The 19,618-nt window shown below is 39.7% G+C and overlaps 1 protein-coding gene across 1 annotated transcript in view; it reads right to left on the reverse strand.

Moving 5' to 3' along the window:
* Positions 1-19,618, reverse strand: part of LOC141445286 (protein kinase C-binding protein NELL1-like) — a 55,005-nt gene that overhangs the window by 12,675 nt on the left and 22,712 nt on the right. The window contains 2 exon segments of the mRNA XM_074111083.1: positions 2,058-2,208; positions 11,827-11,934. Of these exon segments, the coding sequence (XP_073967184.1) occupies positions 2,058-2,208; positions 11,827-11,934 (259 nt within the window).

The raw sequence follows: 19,618 nt of genomic DNA on the forward strand, positions 1-19,618 counted from the left end.
ACCGGGACACGAGCGACGCGACGCGCTCTCGGAATGTCTCCGCCGCTCCCGAGCGAACTGTTCCGAGGTACACATAAACAAAGCAAACAACAAAAATATTCGGACAGCGTACGGAGCACGACCGCGAGCGGACCTCGGCTCGCTCTACATCTCAATATCGCTCGGCCAGGATAGGGGACCATGTACCTCGGAACTAATCGCGATCGTGTCGACTAGCTGACGTGTCTCATAGCGTCGCTATAGATAAATACAACTCTCGCGATGTGTCCGATAGTTCAGAGAGCTTTCACCGACCGGTCGCGGAGCGCCTCGCCGGGCCGCCGTCCACGGCCGCGGGCGAGGGTCGAGGTCACCGGCGGACACATACGAGAAGCGCAATACGGATTCCCATGTCGCTTGGAATGCAAGTGCGGCCGAGCTCGGCGGTGTCCCCTCGGCGCGAGCGCGGCACGACAAACAACAACAGCCAGTGAATAGAGAGTCGGGCGTGAGGGGTTAGACAGATACAGAACACAGCACGTCAAGACACAGAACACAAGACGGGCGGCGGGGACGCGGGGCACGGGGGCGCATGCAAGCCGGCCCGCCCGCGACACATACGGCCATGCAGAGGTCACAGTGAGCGCAATGGGGTCAACGGATGGATCGAGGAGGACATTCCGAGGCACAGGACATTCCAAGATACATGATACTCCCCTATGCGCGCGCACGGATGCCGCCGGGGAAGCGGGATGCGTGCGCGCGCAGCGATGTTGAGATCTAGAACTCACCGTCAAGGCGCGCCGCTGCCTCCGCCGCCGGGCACCGCGGGCCGCTCTCGCTCGCGCCGGTGCTTCATGGCACTCTACCCGACATCAAACGAATGTGTCATTAAATCACAGCAATCAATCACGCACATGTAAGACAGCGGGGAGTCGCCTGATTGGCGCGCGGCGTGCGCCGGCCGCGCGCCCGGGCCACGCATTACCATCCCCGCAGCGCGTTACGTCGGTGCTGATAGATTATTGTTTTATTACAAATGTATTTCGTGTCTTTGTGTAATAATCGTAATTACTTAAATACGGAAAAATTTACTGTTCCTTTCACAGATCAGAAAAATAATAAATACCAATAATAATTTTGATTATTAAGTAATTATGATTCTTATCCGTATCTATCTTATCTAGGTATTCACCTGGTCGTATTAAGAGTACCTACTTATGTAAGTCTGCGAAAAGTCGAGTTACTTATTTGTACTTAAGGAAGGTTGAAATTTGCCTTATTTAAAAACTAGTGTGTAAACGGGACAGAAACAATGTATGTTTGTAGGTTAGAGAGAGACAGACAAGAAATAAATGAGTTGTAAGGTGAATTCCTTGTCAATTATCTTACTTACATGGCGCTGCGGATTGGATCAACCAGGAACCAAAACATTGCTACTCCGCAGCCACATAAGTTTACGTTTGAGCGCGAAGTAGTAAGATTTTGGTTCGTTGGTTTGGGCCTCCGCATAGTAGGTATGGCCATTTTACATCAAACCTTAGACATATTTATACGCGATATACTTATTTACATAGATTCCGATTACCCTTAATGAACCAGCGTTCACCCTGAGGCCGTATCTATTGCTAACGTTTCTGACGCTCGTGATCGCAATCAAATGACAGTTTTTGTATGGGCGATCGCGAGCGTCAGAACTCAACAGCAATACGGTCTCTGGTCTACTCGAGACCACGAATTCATGACGGCAGTAGATGCGTCGAAACATGGGAGCTCATTGAAAGTAGATATATCTTATGTACCTAGTGATTGAGGGTGTTTGAAACCACCATAATTCCAGGACACAATTCTAATATTAAACTATTTAATTTTATCCTGGAAAAATAATTTAAAATTGATTGTAAAAATATTTTTAGGAGCTTTGAATTAAAAAAATATTTATTCAATTGACTTGGCTAATACGTAATAAATACATAAGTCGCGTTCAGTATTTTTACATAATCTATGGGAGAATCGCTCAGCATAATGTCAAATAACGTATTAATCGTGAATCATTGTGAACTATAAGTATAGCTTACCTGTTGTACCCATGCGAGAAGGATAGGATGGTGCCGGAGTTGGCGGGTTCTTGGCGCAGCGCGGCCAATAGCGTGAACTCGGGGGAGCGGCGCAGGAGCTCCGCCGCGCGCTCGAACGCCGCGCCCTCCACCTGCAGCGACCGCGACTCCCCTGGCAACACCAAACAAAACTTTGCTTTAAAGTTTAATCTTTTTTATCTATTTTATCAGCTAATAAACCATTCTTCTTCTTGACCTACATAGTAGTCCACTCGTGAAAAGGCTCACCAGCCAACGTTGTCAATACAAGACCAACATTCAACTTGAAAAAACCTTTTGCAATGGAAATAAATCCCTGTCCAGAAGGACAGGGATTCGTAGTAGAAACTACTACGAATGATGTGACGTCCAGTACAAAGTATACACAGCAGTAGCACGCCTTTTCATTCGTTGCGGTGGTCAAAGTAATACACCAGTGCCAATAACTAAACAGTTGGGTTCTCTCTTCGACAAGTTCGTTTCGTTAAAACAGAAAATGCAGATGCATACCGGTTAGGAGCGTAACGTGTAGCAATCCGACTAATGTGAGTAATTGCGATCCGGTACCGTAAGACTTTAAAATCTGTGCCCTGGCCTCCTCGTAACGCCCGCATTATTCATAAGCCGGAAGACCGGATCTTAAAGATTCAACCCTACTATATAGGCTGCGGTATGCTCTCTTTGAGGCTGATAGTCTTCCTATTGCTTGAGGCACGCTACTATTACCTACGAGGCAACTGTCCTGCTTAGATATGATAGCCTCTGTGTGCTTAATTCAGTCTATTCCTAGCGATTCAGCCCATGCGGAAATTTCGCGAGTTCATTACCTAAACTAAATTTGTGACCTTACGTACGTTTTGCGGTGCAATAAATAGTGATACGATCGTCCACGGCCCGCTGCCGTGATCGGCAGTCCTTGGCTCGTAACGATCGCTCAGTATTGGCGGCCCGCCAGCTCAAACTGTTCCTTTGAGAATTAGTTAACATATGGGCCACGATCTGGAATATGCTAATTGGTAATGGCATATGAATGTTCTAAGTTTTGGCCGCATTAGGAATTATTTTTAACTTAGCCTTCATTGAAATCCTTTCATATTTTAACACGCACTCGCATTCGCATTTCTGCTTTGTGCAACACACACGGTGGTAGTTTTTTTTTTGACATTCATAAGTGCTTGTTATAGGGTACACGCATAGAGCTCCACTGCTGGACATAGGCCTCCCCCGAAGGCTCTCCACTCAGACCGGTCTTTTGCTTTCCTCATCCACCGCGATCCCGCGATCTGAACCAGGTCGACATAGGTCCAGCAGCGGACGCCTTTCGGCTGACATGATGATAGAGCTCCACAATGACAATAATAATATAATAATTAGGTATAAAGCTCAGGACAGGCAGGCAGGCAGGGTCAGGCATCAGGTGACCAACGTGCTCGTTTGCCAGCTATTTGACATCATCATCATCATCATTGGCCTATCTTAGTCCACTGCTGGACATGCCTCTCCAGTCGCACGCCACTGAGCACGATCCTCGGCCAGTCTCATCCAGTTCTTGCCAGCTAACCTGCGAAGATCATCGCTCCACCTAGTCTGAGGGCGCCCTACGCCACGCTTGCCGATTCGCGGTCTCCACACAAGAACTCGTTTGCCCCAGCGGTTATCGGTTCTTCGGCTGATATGGCCAGCCCACTGCCACTTCAGTTTGCTTATCCGGTGAGCTATGTCGATGACTTTAGTTCTGTGTCGGATCTCCTCGTTTCGAATTCGATCCTTCAGAGAAACTCCGAGCATAGTCCTTTCCATAGCTCGCTGAGCGACTTTAAATTTGTGGACCAGCCCAACCGTGAGTGTCAACATCTCGGCACCATATGTCATGACAGGTAGAACGCACTGATTGAAGACTTTCGTCTTCAGGTTCTGTGGAATTGGCGATGTAAAGACTCGACTATTTGACATAAAAAAGCTAAACTGCTTTTTAGCATGAAAATAAAATAGGTACAAGTAAAGTAAAGCACCTTTTAGTACGGAGATATAAAATGTGTGCCAAATCCAAATTACGTTCTATCCAATGCAGCGACCGTAAACAACATCTGCAATGCGCACTGCGCTTGTGTCAAAACTTATTTCCCGATTATATATTTAAAGAGATGTTTTAAAAATCCCACACCCCACGAAAGTGGATTTTGTTCTTTTATATCTTTATGAAATCAAGATCATAACTCATTTTCAACACAACTCATTCTAGAGATTGAAAACTGTTATGCATTTCAATCGCACGCTGACCGTTTTGTTTAGATGTAACGCATTTTCGGCGCAATGCAAAAGTATTCTTGATTTTACGATTCATTACATCGGCAATATTTATTCGCGCGTTGCACGTGCCTGACGACAGTTCAAACGAGCATGTAATAAAGTGCGCAATATAAGGTTTAAATCCGAGGGGGATTGATTGTTATCCCGTCAGTGGGGAGAAATCGCGCGGAAGGGCGCGCGCTGTCGAACGCGGCCAGTACTTACTTACCTGATTTCACGACTTATAAATTTCACTTTTGCGACTTCCCATTAAATGAGGTGCAGGGATTATTCAATTTGGCTTCAAACTATTGCTTGTTGCAGCGTTTTAATTTCTCTAGTAACCCTTATTTAATTTAACGTTTTAATTTCAATCACATAAAATTAAACCGGCCAACAGCGCGTCTGACACGCCCAAAATAGGGTTCCGTAGCCATTACGAAAAAAATAAGTAATATTTTTCTAATGATTTCGTATTTTATACGGAATCTTCCAAGTTTAGGTAAATTTTATACCTTAGGCTGCTATTTACTTTTAAACTACTAATAATTTTCAAGCAAACTTAACAGTTATAGTTTTCCTTGTAAGTTTAATATACTTACTATCATACTGATTTTTTTCAAATTTTTCCACCCACTGGTTTAGATTTTAGAGGGGGGGGGGACGCTCGATTTTAATGAAAATTTGCACTTTAAAGTTGAATATTTCGCAACCAAATCACTAAATCAATAATACCCTAATGGTTTTAAAAGACCTATCCAACGATACGCCACACTATAGGGTTGGATGAGAAAAAAAAACACCCCCAATCACCCCTAAAAAGCGGTTGCCGTTATCGCTTATATTTAGTTAGAGCTATTTTCTAAGTTGGGCATGTTAGTACCCGATTTATACCTATATCTACACTTATTTATTTTCATAACTTGTTATAATGAATACTTGATATTACAAACTCTGTTTAAACATTAGGATAATTAAAGCGCTACGGCGTAGCACCTACTCGTAGGCCACTGTAATTTTCCAAGTCTACGGTTTCGAGACGTTACGTTATGCGTTGTACCTAAGCATAATTAACTTTACATTCACGCATCAAAAACAAAATCCACGGCAGGGTACGTTTTCTCATAGTTTATACAACTACGTATGGAAACTATGAAACATCTTCGTTGCGGATGACGACATATAGTTCCCAACTTCCCCGACTAGAGTTCGATGACTTCGCAAAGCTATGAGACGGGCAACATACTCGTACCTCTATTATGTAGGATATTGTCACGAATTTTGAGGAAAACGGAGAGAAATACCGAGAATACAGTAGATAAACATTGAGTAAGCGTTTTCATTATCAATACCCAGTGTTATTTTATCATATCGCAGAGTGGATTGAGCGCTAAAAGGATTTACTGTCATTTGGTGCAAATGGAAAATGGACAACTCGAAATTATACGTCAAAGCAGAAAAACGACAATTTGAAATACATCACAAATGCTATTAAAATGTGTCCATTGAAATGTAAATTATGAAAATAGGCGAGGAAAATAATAAACAATGGTAAAAGTTTGATTTGAGCCTGCTGTCGGCGAGGGGATGATAAATCATTAACGAATCTCCGTCGTTTTTCTTTCATCTCCCCTTTGCATAATAATTATTTAATATCAATTAGTTTTCGCGGGCCATGAGAATAATGCCTGAAGATCCATTATAAGCAGACCTTTAAAGTTTCTTGGATTCATAAACATCCCAATGACGAGAAGGGTCTATAAAAATGTTTTTTTTTTCACCCTCCGTGACGTGTCGAGGGGTGAGAGATTTTTATAAAACTGTTTCATATTTCACTTGACTGTGCTGCAATAATATTGAAGAAAGATAGTCTCGGGGTTTATAATAGCGCTGCGTGGTGTCCCGGGGCCACTTCCGATTAAATTATGAAGACCAATAGCAAAACAAAATTAGTTTTCCGTTTTAAAGCAATTCTCGGAATTTGAAGCTATAAAACTCATTTGTTTTACTTTTGCTAAGCTTCTGTTTTCCCTCGCAGCCTATTTTATCATCTCGGCGATTCAACTTACTGAGGTTACGGAAGTTAGTCAAGCTTTACAGAATCAGTCATATAGTTGCATGGATTATATTTATCTGTAGCATGAATAGATAAGGTATTGTTTTCTGACAAACAATGCAAATGATCAGAAAACCACTTCCATTAAGCATACAGAATTCAAATTCAGTGCTTTATTTTATGACCGATTTAGGTACGGTTACATGATATTGGCGCGTCTTCTAAAGTACTTACCTATTTCAAACTATTCCTTTTGACACACCCCTCAATAAATTGGTACAATTTAAACTCAATCTAAAGTGCAATAAAAACAGATTGACGTTTATTAGCCATATTTAACACTTGCAATAAAACGGGACATTAAAATGCGGCTTATCCGACCCCACCGTGTTTTGGTTTAATTAAATCACCCCGATATCAATCGCCACAAATATTTGCGCAGCTTGTGTCAACACCGATGCAACTTCCCGCGGTGGATTTATTTATTGCCAATCGTTTATGAGTTTGGCACACAATTGGATTGTGACTGGTGTTCCGATGCTGCAATCTAAGGGGAAGGGATTTAAAAGATTAAACGATTTTACAGCATCAAGAGAAAACTTGTTTGATGTCTACCTGTATTGTCTAACTTTTTTTGCAGACATTTGGTAAATAATAAAGTTTAGGAGGTAGGTAGGCAATCGAAGATTGGATTGAAGCTCTGTTTCTTACTAAGATATCGAAAGTTTACGATTGATCTAATGAAACTATAAATATAAAAAACTTTTCTTGATGATCAATGGCTTGTTCCAAGTTGTAAAACACAGTTTTGAATTTAATTCATCAATCCTTGTATCCAAAAGTAAACTGAAAATGGTCAACTTAAATATAACTCGTGAAATAAGCACGAGCGCATTTCAATTGAATATGGACGATTGTGTTATGCGGCAGTTTATACGGCAATTTTACACGAAAAGGGTTTGTGCTTTCCGTGTGACTTCCCCGTGTTCATGGAAGCAATGCCTCGCATGATCTGTATCGGAATCAGTGAGCCGGCCAGATCACCGCGGCCCAGTGATGCGAATGTACATTGTACACATACATGCTGTGCATTCTTGGACTATTCAAAATCGACCAAGTGACTGCACATTTGCTTTTTACTATTTTCTGTTAGATTTATTTTATTTTTATTTTCGGGTACATTCTATGAAAATGTTAACTGTCTGTCTAGTCTAGGTAAATATTACTAGTTAAGACTTATAAGTGCAATATTTTTTTAGAAAAAAATCAGTTTGCACGGGGATGTATGAGTTGGTATATTTTTTGTTATTTTGACGATTGACGTCAGTAATAAAACTAATAAATATATCACTCATTGCACGCCCCTGATTGTCTTCCCAACAGGGTAGGTACCAGCTGGCGAGTGCGCGCGGGTACAGCTACATCTTCTTCTGGTGCCTCTCCAATTTACTACTGAAGGTGTCCATCAAACAATACCAATTAAAAAAGTAAAAATCTTATTTTTCTGTTAGTCACCATCTGAAATGGACTCACACTGTGTACATTTTGCTTAGAAGAGGGACTCTGCCAACACTGGATATTCAATATTCAACCTTACCTATATTTTTTTACGGAATCCTCGCGGTTTCGGTGCACGAGTCAGACTCGCATTTTCCTGATATTTTTTGAACCTTAAGTCCATTTGATACTATTTGTTTGCGTCGCTGACACATGATACGAGTATATTGCTGTGTTTGCGTTAAGCACAAACATTTAGCCATTGTTCACATAGCGGATGCCAAAGCTGTCACGCCTGCCACGACCGCCGAGCAATGTTCCGCCCGTAATCTGGCTCGGACAGCGACAAGGCGCTCACAATACAGACACTCCGATCATGTAAACATTAATATTGATGCTCTTGAACGTCACTAGCACGCTCCAATGTTATGACACTACTCGCTCATCTTTTGTTCTCGTCGATAACCAAACGACATAGGTACCTATAGATGGGCAAGAAAGCATCCCGCGATAAGGGTTCGATATTGACAGTCGTTTGCTTAACGATCTTATTAAGCCGCCTAAGGACCGCGTTAGCTTGAAATATCAGTCATTTTCTCCTGGATCGGAAGAAAATATAAAACCGACGTACCTTCGCGATAAGCGAGAAATTGATTTTGCGTTAAGACTATTTTGTTAAGTTCGGCTTACTTAACCGCTCGTGTAATATTTTTTTGGGAATCTTATCGATGTTTTTGAATATGACTAACTAATTATACACCTAAAATTAATGTTACTTTGGCTGGCTTTGATTGGTTTCTACCGTACACGATTGCCTAGAAGTTTGGTTAAGGTAAATTAAATCATACAATGATTGTCTTACCACAATAAATTACCTATTCAAGCAGCCTATATCTACGATAGTACGAGAAACTCGCTTGTCCAAGAGATGCTTCGCAAAGCTTGACATTAAAAGTCTCTGCCGTTGTGTTTAAAATGAAACTTCCGCACCCCAACGCCTGAGAAGCGAGTAATGCCCAGTACCTAATACCCTATTTTCTGCACCAGACAACTAAACGCAACGGCGCGGCGCGCTGCTTTTGACATTTGACACTCAGCTCCGCGGCGTGACAATATGGCCCAGACTAGGTCCCCTCAAATTAGTGGCACCACCCTTCAACAATTACGCGAGTGCGCCGCTCGCCTAATGGTGCGGATTACGTTACGCGTAAGTGAAACAAGGCAATGCAGCAGGTTCCCCAATCGATAGGGCTGCCATAAAAAGAAATTCGATAGCCTTGATACCTGTTTAAACCAACAAAGACGTCTTTTCATGAATAATTTGATATTTAGAAATACCTCTAATGTCAACCTACAAGTAAGTGCTTGAAATTGCTGAGCAAAGAAACCTATAGGTTTACAACCATTTAACGCTTTCGGTAACGTAACGTAACGTAAGTTTGACAAATATTTTTATGAGTTACCATATCTGACATTAAATGACCTAAATCCAGAGTTAATTATCTGGTCAGTAAATTACAGACTCTGAGACTCTAAAACATATGCATTTAATTTTAAATTACTTAGAAGTAAGTATTTTTTTATACATTCAGTCGTAGCAATGACTTATAAGATCTACTTACATCTTACGATACGTACGATATGTATACTTTAGTAAATTAAAACAATTTTTAGTTAAGAGGCAGCCCTAAACGATGTCGCCAGTTTTGGGCGAGTTAATCACCGGCACAATGAGGGATTGCGGCTGTTTGCCGGCAGCTTACTGCCCGGCACCGGTCCGGATTACCATTCGTCCGCATGTTCGTTAAAAAAAATGTAGCACCTAGACAAATTTAATGATCGAAATTGTTTTTTGCTGTCATTATACAAGCATTGAAAAACTCTATGATCATGTGCAGTTTTATGGGACTTAACGCTAATACTCTCCGGAAACATTCGGAACTGTGATTGTTTTTCAAACGTGTTGAAGTGAACATGCTGAATAGTATAACAATAAGTAATAGAATACAATAATAATATTGTTTTCCTCCCCGCAAGAAAGGCCCCTCGCCAGTGAATTGCACCGGCCAATTTCCTTCACCACAACATCTCCATCGTCTTTTCAACATCAAATTGCAAATGTCAGAGGGAAAGGGAAAGTACAATGGGCCCCCTCGGCAACCCTCGAAGTCGGGTCGGGACTAAAGATTCGGACACGCCAACACGCAAATTTAAATTTCAAAGTACATCATAAAGTACGTTTGCAATTTAATTTGAGCGTTTCATTTTTACAGTTTAAAACTATATAAAACTTAACCATGCGTTAGTAAAATTAAATAGATGTTTATTTTTTGATTAAATTAAGTTACAATTTTATTTCAAATAAGTAGGTATGTATATTTTGTAGTGATATGAAAGTTCACCACTAGGTATGATTTTTGTTCATTTGGCCGCAAAAATACATAGTAGGTATGTAAGTAGCGAAGTTATTTCAAATATTTCTTAAATGATAGACTTGCTACAAACATCGTAGAAGCTCTGTAGTGAGCGTGTAACATTAAAAGGTAAATAGGTGTGCCTTGGCGGGCTTTCACTAATGGATGCCGCCGCGTTCGTTCGACGTAAGTGGAATGGAATTGCACCTAAAATGGATTGCACTGCACCAATACGACCGGGCTGTGTTTACGATCCATTACGCCGCCGGAGTACCCGCGATGCAATAACTCGTAACTTTATTAATACGTCGTATATCACAAAATTTACGAGTAGACTTTTTTTTTAAATTGCTTTTCAGTCAAAAAAACTGGTCTGAATTTTGCGAAAGTTCGAAGTACCTACAAAATCATTGAATTTTTTGATACTTATTTTTTATACGAGAGACATTTTTCCTTCTTTTATATAATATTGTCATGATGGTACCTCAAAGCAAATCATTATACATCCGCTTGCGAACCACTGGAAATAATTTTACTTATATTTTACCTATGAGAAAACTTATTTACTTAGCTAAGTATTCAACTTTATACAAATCGTCACTACTTTGAAAAATCAATATGTCAACAAAATTGAACCTTGATGTAATGTCTATAAAGTTCACTCAGAAAAATGATCTATTTTGAGCTACGAGTTTTATTTAAAGTAGTGACGAAATACAAAAAACGAGTCAAATTCTAGCTAATAAATAAATATGAAACAATATTTATTGTTTCGTCTGAACATTCGTTTTTAACTTGATAAGGTATTTTAATTACACGAGCGCATGAAAATATTTCAAGCAGCAAAATTCACGCTGTAAGTGGAGTGAGTGTTGTGTACTACGTATTCAATCTTGATAGCCGGATAACAAACGGCTTAGGGCGACTAGGGCGCAAGGCACTAGGTCTTTGAACCTGGGGTAAAATGTCGACCTGGCTTACACAACAGTCTGGGTGCTTTAAAGAGCGAAGGAAATGCTAGCCTTTATGGCATGACATGACATAACTGGGCTAGATTGACTCAGATAGATAGGACCCATTTACTATCCATTTTTTATATTCTTGATAGTATTTAAGTTGTTTAAATAGTTGTCTGGCAGAGATCGTTCCGTTGGTTAGAAGCGGAATGTAAAGCGTAACCTTAACTTACATTGCGGTTTGTTGTTATTCCATTTCAACAGCATCAATGGCTTTTGATTATGGATAGTTTGTAGCCACGCTAATTTGCCTGGTACCAACCTACATCGCAAGCATTTGGTGTACCGCCATATTCGCAAATACACAAAAGAACTAACGTGTTAAGAACTTCAACAACTATGCACGCACATAAGCATATTTTTATAGTGGTACATATAAAATTTCAAAGCCATTTTGAAAGTTCGCTGGCTTTTATCGCTAGCCGTTGTCTGTGACTAAATGCTGATGCAGCTGGTATGAAAAAATAATATTGGGTCACCTTGTAGGGTGTAGGCGGTCCGCTGCGGCTGCATGCCCGGACCGGCGCTGACGCCGGCGCGCGACGTGTTGTGCAGCGATAGAGCGCCCAGCAGATCGAGCTCGGTGGCTGCGACAATACAAAAACACATTAAGAGAGCCTTATCACACTGCAACACTGACGATTTGTGGGCAAGTTGAAAACGAAGGGTCTGCAATGCTTTCGTTGCAAGCACGCAACGATTTCGCTGCGAATTACCTGCGTAGCGCCTAAGCTTGTTCTACGAGACTGTAAAATATGGCGCTATATGCCGCTAAATCGCTGCGCACTCGCAGTGATATCGTTGCGTTGCGTCGTAGGTTTATGCACTACATATTGCAGAAGATGACCTCGCGTGATATGCGGGAGCCAAATTAATTACCGTCCAGTCGACAGACCCATTGTATAAGGCGCTGGCGATCACAATCGCATTCACCGTCTTTTTCTATGGTCATTTTATGCAGTTCGTGGTTGAAAATGTGAATGTAGGCACTTCACACAGTACATATACCAACTGGTTGTAATTTTTTACCACATTGAAAAATTCTTTCATCATGGAAAACCTGGCCGAAACATAAGCTTCAAAACGATCCTACCAACATCGCGTTATTGCAGTCACATTTTACCCATAAGCCCATAAAGCACACCAAAACAGAGTTTAAGTTCAAACTGCGTTTGATTTTTTATAAATTCAACGATGTAGTTACAACACTACAAGTACGTAGGTACGTTTCATTCCAACATTTCATGTGTGTTTACTATTGACGGAAGCATGTAGAACACAGCCTATTGTGCAATGTTGATTAATGGCCTCTGTAATGGGTGAACATGTAAAGGAGCCATAAAGGATTAATCCATCAAGCTACCTACACGACCCCCGGCATCAACTCTATGAGAAGAAAGCTTACGCTCAAACTCGACGCGCCTACACTACAGCAATAACAACAGTCACGTTTGCATATCAATCGACGGCCGGCAACGTGTTTTATTGACCGCGCGTGTCAATAACCGGATAATTAATTACGTATTCCGTGTTATAAATATTAACGAGGCACAAGAGGTGGCCTACATTCGAACAATCAATATCGGCGGAGGAGTCCGAAAAACGGAGAACAGTCGCAGCCTCGGCCGCGTATTGATCCGAGTCTCAAAACTGCTTCTTATTCGTAACGCAGCAAACTTTACCGTTGTACCTGAATGCGAAAAGTCTGCCTATTTGGTCCCTAAAATGTTCAGATAAAAATTCGAGATAAACTACAAGGAAGTAAGGAAAAAATACACGACTGGGGGAAGATTCAGTCGAATGAAGACACCAAAAAGGTATTCAAGTTCAAGAAATGTTTCGATGTCCCCTCTTCTTTTCAGATCAATGATAAATTGACGTAAAATAAGGAACGAGAACGTTGTTCATGTAACATTGAAAGGAGTTAAATAGGTACTTATGATATTATTTCTAAGAATATAACTATTATTTACTATATACTGAACGGGAAAAATATTTATACCCACAAGTACTTATTTTCACACGTGCAATGCCGTGCGTAGCAATTCGTAGCGGCCTTCGCGCATACGCGCGTAGCAGCTGCTACGAGTCGCGCACGGATTTAAGAGACAAGGGTCTGTGTTTTCTGGGCCGAGCAACCAATCAGATTGACGGACATATTTAAACAATGTCTCATCTTCGTCGTATCCCTCCAATGAACGACTTGCTTCGATCACTTTAAATATTGCGTCTGAAGATTTCCATTATCTGTAATTTATTATTTTTATTATACATAGGGCAGACGTACCGGGTTTGGCCACCTTAAGCCCGTTTTTGGCCAGTTGACATTTGAAGTCATATATAAAAAGTTATAGTATAATCAAATGTAATGATCCTTCTAACTATAATGATGACATCAATAGGACATTGGCTAAAACAATTGAATGGTTAAATATTAATAATTTATGGCTACTTGCTGGAAACACGTAAATCTCGAGTTTGCGTTAAGCTCAGTTTAGTAGTGTCAAAATGTATGGAACTGTCAAGCTTAAGCCAGGTTTAACGACTAGATCTAGATTTACTTTTTCCTGCAAGACGGCCTTAAAGGTAAATTTAAGTAAGACTAATTATATACAATTTCAGACAGGCCAAAGTAACTTACAAAATCTTAACATTTATTTTGAGAATAATCTCATTGAAGAAGTCCAACATAATAAGTTCCTGGGCATAGCATAATGCTTGACTGTAACTGCAGCTGGCAGAAGCAGGTAGAAAGTGTCTGTTCTAGGGTTAACAGTTTCACGTACGCATTGAGAAGAATAGCGAGGACTGTCTCCACACAAGCTGCCCTCATTGCATATCATGGATATGTAGACTCAACTCTTCGCTACGGCTTGGTTTTGTGGGGAAACAGAGTAGTACGACTAAAATTACTATCCAAAAATGCATATTGCATGTGCACTGATAAATTTTATTATAATTTGAATGAATTTCTGAATGATAGGTAATTCTTTATTCTAATTTTGTATCGCAATTTAATTTATTCTTTTTATTAAATCTGACATGCCTGTATCATCAATAATTAATATTTTTAAATAAGTAGTTTGTTACCTAGTTTATATAAATGTATGTACTTACACCGAAGGGTAGGGTTTGGTGAGATTTCTAAAGTTGCAAGTGTAACTACAACTGTAACCCAATCTCCGCATACCTACATGAATAAATCATTTCATTTCAAATAAATCATTTCAAAGATTCCTACGTACGTTGCATTTCGGAAAGTTTTAACAATTAGAAAACCTATGGATGCGACAGTGAGATCAAAATTAATTATAGAATTATATTGACATTAAAGAACATAAGGTAAACGTACGAATGCTCGCACTGTCCCCATAGTTGGCATCTTTAATCTTATGTCATTTGGAATACAGATGACAGCAAGGTGTCATCTATTGGGCATCATAGTGTCGAGCACTCGAACGTTTACCTTACATGTACCATCAGCCAACTGTTGTGGTCTACCACCCTAAAATTGATAATCGTTTGCATGTCATAAAACAATAATAATAGACGTTGTCAACTTGAAAGTTCGACTTTAGCGACATATTCATTTGATAGGAACTTGTTTAAAAATTGATAGACCACTTATTTGGCTGATAGTACATACGATTACTAATAAGCTTTTTACATATACGATGAAAATGTAAACCATAAAACTGGCCTACTTATGTAGATGCCCCACCTCATCAATTTGCAGAATATTGAATAGTAATAGCTTACTTAAATAAACTCCTGTGTACTTAGCCACTTAATTTTGACAATATTGTATTTTTAATCAATTACTGATTGTTTAATTATTTTAATTTTAGTAACAAATTTTGATAATTTTTTTATGTTGTCTGCTGATTGATGAATTTAAATTTGTTTTTTTGACAGATTTTGATTAAATTACAGTCATATTTTCGATCCAAAAATAGCTGTGCTCATCCATTAAACTAGTTCTAGCGTTGTAATTACCAACTGCCTTCTTGAAAACCCTTTCAGTGCAAGTAAAAGCTTTGGTCTACTTTTTGCGACGGTGAGGCGTAGTGTGTAGTAAGTGATGAAGCTCGTACAAAGTTCGCTCTTAATCTCTCTTCGCGGGAAGTGTCACAGATTCCGGCGAGAGCTCTCCTGCCGACGGAAGTGCAGCTCCAATTTACACCACGGTATAGGGTTGTCACAATTATAGAATTAGTAATCTAATACCTTTAGTAATTCTTGTATACCGGGTGTGGCCTGTAATATGAGCAAATAATTAAAACATAGATCATACTCCTCAAACTGAAAAACATTTATTTTCCGACACCTAAAATGTCAACAGTTCTATTTTATGACAAACAACTAAAACCGCAAAGCTCAATTTCATGTAAATTACTTAGTAAAAATCGCATAAAAACACAAAAAGTAATCATGATCTTTTGGTTGTAACCAAACACTGTATCTGTATACACTCGTTTTTTTTGGGCATTTCTATCTACCGTTGTAACCTGAGTTTATCTCTCCGATTTCAACAAAATTTGGGACGAATTTTTCTTCATACTTTTCGTAACAAAACGGACATATCCATACAATATTTATATATTTATTTAGTTTTATCGACAGCAGAATATCAAATCTACATTCCAATATGTATATTTCCTAAGTTTTAAAACAATAAATTAGTTTCAAATTGTCTTGTATTATTTTTTAATACTTTTTGGTGAATGAAAACGAAAACAATCTCATCAACCCTATCGGCCTAGCGAGGGGCGGGGCGGCGCCGCGACGCCGGCCCGTCTGCCTCCCCAGCCTTCAGCGCTGCTCCAGATCATCCCGCCACGTCTCTGCAGCCGACAGATACGTCGCCAAAGCTAACTGTTACTACGTAAAGAAGCATCATCACCCTCCCGCCGCCAACTTATTTCGGGCAACGCGAAGCAGAGCAGTTCGTAATACAATAATTCATCTACACTCACGCAAGTACACTGCATTCCCAAGTTGACGTAACTTCTTCGTTAAATTTTAACGAAATGATATCACGCGTTTCAGTGACCCCGAAAGTTCAATGCTGACGTCACCGCATATGTCGACGACACCATTCGACTGTTTGCAACTATCTAGATACAACTTCCAAGTAAAATCCGATACGTAACCAAGACTGCTTAATAGCTTTCCAGACGCTGTATCGCCTATCAAACTATAATGCTGGCTGGCTATGGCTACAGAATGGCGGTCGTTAAATACTGTTGTCCACGCGATCGTAAACACTTTTGGCTACGCTCAGTTTGATAGCGCCTACCAAAACGAGAATACAAAGTAAGCTGCTGCACAGAAGTTTTTTCTAGTCTCAAGCTTCCGCATCTAAATCAAAGCATTTATGGTGCCATACATTGTGGTTTTAAGATCACTGTGTTTCCGAAAAGCGTAAAGTTGTTTACGAGGCAAGCAAAAACGCAATGCATTTTCGTACTGTGTTGCATTCAATTAAATTTATTGCTCGGAAAACGGGCGTAGACATTACTGTAGACATTAAGTACAACTTTAATTCATTTATAGTCTCATCATCACCATTAGTAGGGACACACAGTAGGTAAATTGGTTTTCTATTAATGCTTGCAGTTCAGGAAATTCGGGAAGCTAATTTGGTTTAGAGTCTAAACAACCCTTCAGTTTATTACGCCGGCGGCACGCAATGTGTTGCATGAAAGTGGAAGCGTTAAAGGTTTTATTGGATGAAAGTAATAGCCAAGGTAATTAATCAAAACGGCCTGAAAGGCGGGTAATTAGCAGTTCCGGGTGGGCGAACCAAGTTTCCTCGGAGGCGGAACAGTTTCGGTAAACCGCCGTCGGAGGCGATTCAGCCGATCAATGTGTGATTAATTAACTCGCGCGCAGCCTTCGGCTACACAACACGTGGCTCTGATCGTTGTTGGTACAAATTCACTGAAGCCTGCATTACTTTCTGATCGTACTAAAACGTTTATCAGGAAAATATATCCAAAGAATGATGAATGGTATATACTTAAATTTAAAAACGTACCTTAAGTAAATTAGTTTTAACTAACTCGTGATCATGAATTCTAATAGTATTCTTAACTGTAAATGCCAGGTTTATAATAATTTTAGATAGAGAGAGAAGGAGAGAGTTAAAAAATATAAAATGTGGTGGCTCCGGTTTTAACCATGCAATATTATTATCTCTCTATTTATATAAACCTTTCAACGAGCAAGTCTTTTATATAAATTTATTTATTTCGGGTAAACGGCTCCAATGATTTCGATGAACTTTGTTATGTAGGTGCTTTTGGGGGCGAGCAATCGATATAGCTTTTTATGTCTGAGCGAAGCGTATACGTACACTGTACAGGCAGAACCAAAAATAGCGGATCACTTTTTTGCTTCGTCACATTAACTCTTTTATCCATCTTTTATGGCTCTAAGTACGTCGACGACAAAAAAGTACAAAAGTGTGCAGCTACTTTTGATGCAGACTTTACTTGCTTATCAAGCTCAATAGCAGAATTAACATATATTAAAAGTGGTAATAAAACATATGTACAGTTTATACATAATGTAGATAAGAGCATATATTCACGCGTACGTTCCGAATCTATATAAGTATATCGAATGCGATCCAACACTAGCCGCGCGGGGTGCGGTACAAGTAGCAATACGTAGCTTTATACTATTCGATGTTATTTTTATTTTTTTCCATGTAATGTATTTTTATGTATATCGAATATGTGTAAATAAATGTCTCTCTCTCTCTCTCTCAATGTACAAGTTGCAGAACATTCCCAAAACATGGAAACATTCTCCAGAATGTTCTGGAAAACATTCTTACAACATGCAACTTATTGTTTAATAAAGAAAATGTTCTTAGAATAAACTTTAAATGTGCATAATTAAATACTGTATCTTATTGATGTAAATGTTTTAGTATGATTTAGTTAAGTAATTATTTAGTTGATAAGTATAAAGTAAAAAAAATAGTAAAAAAAATAGTAGTAAAGAATCTGGTATTAAGATAGGCACACCACTGGACTCTATTTTAATAACACATCTTAGATATATATTCATCTCTTTCCTACACCGAACCAAATTGAAGTTTGCGCTTTCGCACGGCAAAGAGGTCTATATTTTTCTTAGTCGCACAGTAAGCGAGACGTAGACCAGGTGTTTTAGACCTGGTTTTGCACTCAACGTGTTAACCAAGTGCAGTTGCAACCGAAAATTTTGGAGACAATCACTAACAGAAGTGTGCGTGTTTTTTCGTGCGTTTTGTCAGCCTTCCCCCCTCCAGAATTACAACAGAGATAATCCGTTGTGCTATAATAACATAACCAAACAAGCTCATCAAGTGTGTGTGTTATGGATACGCGATTCCCACTCGATCGGAACGCAATTGTAGCAAGGGCTAATAACAATCAAGTGAAGTCCCTGCGGTAACCCGAGCCGGCGCGTGCCTGAAGCCTACCTGGTTGCCCGCCGGAGTGACCATAGCATATGGACGATGGCCATCTGTCAGCAGGCACTTTAGCTGTCTCAAGACTAGTAAAGTTAATCTAATAAATAATTATAAGTATTATCATCATACTGTATTGGAATTACAGAGGCAATCGTAGCTTAAATAGCGTCTACCAATGTGTAAGCGCAAACAAAGACCAAATCATAAAAGGATAGAAATGGTCTCGTGTGTATTTCCGTTCGGCATCGATGTCATCATTTTTTAGGTAAAATGGAACCTTTATAGTTTTCCCATGTATATTATCTGTCCGTCTGTGTCTTTGTGCCTGATATTAACTAATTAATGGAATAACCTCCGGGAATAACATTTAAAAATATATGACATTTTCTGTAACTTGCGCTCTTAGCTTGCGTGACGTTTCTTTATCTCTTATTATTTTATTAGTTCTGTGTATACAAACCTACTTACCTAAAACCCACCGGTCATGCACCACAGAAATTACAAATGTAAACTTCTGCGTCACTTTAGGGTTAATGCATGTACCTAGTTCAAAAATATGTATCTATTCGAACCACTCAAAAATATTTTAGCACGGCCTTATTGTGTCGGAATAAGATTCTGTGGTACACATTTTTGAATGTTAGATAAGTCCATAAAGAGTTATTGTATTGTAGCACTCGATGATTCCATTTTTGTAAGTTTACATTCGCACTCTCAAAAAAATGTCCCGTCAATTTGTTTTTTTTTTTAATTTCTTACTTTTTTTGGCAGAGTTAGTAGCGGCTACTTACTGTTTTTGGTAG

This window comes from Choristoneura fumiferana, chromosome 2, assembly GCF_025370935.1.
Source record: "Choristoneura fumiferana chromosome 2, NRCan_CFum_1, whole genome shotgun sequence".
NCBI lineage: Eukaryota > Metazoa > Arthropoda > Insecta > Lepidoptera > Tortricidae > Choristoneura > Choristoneura fumiferana.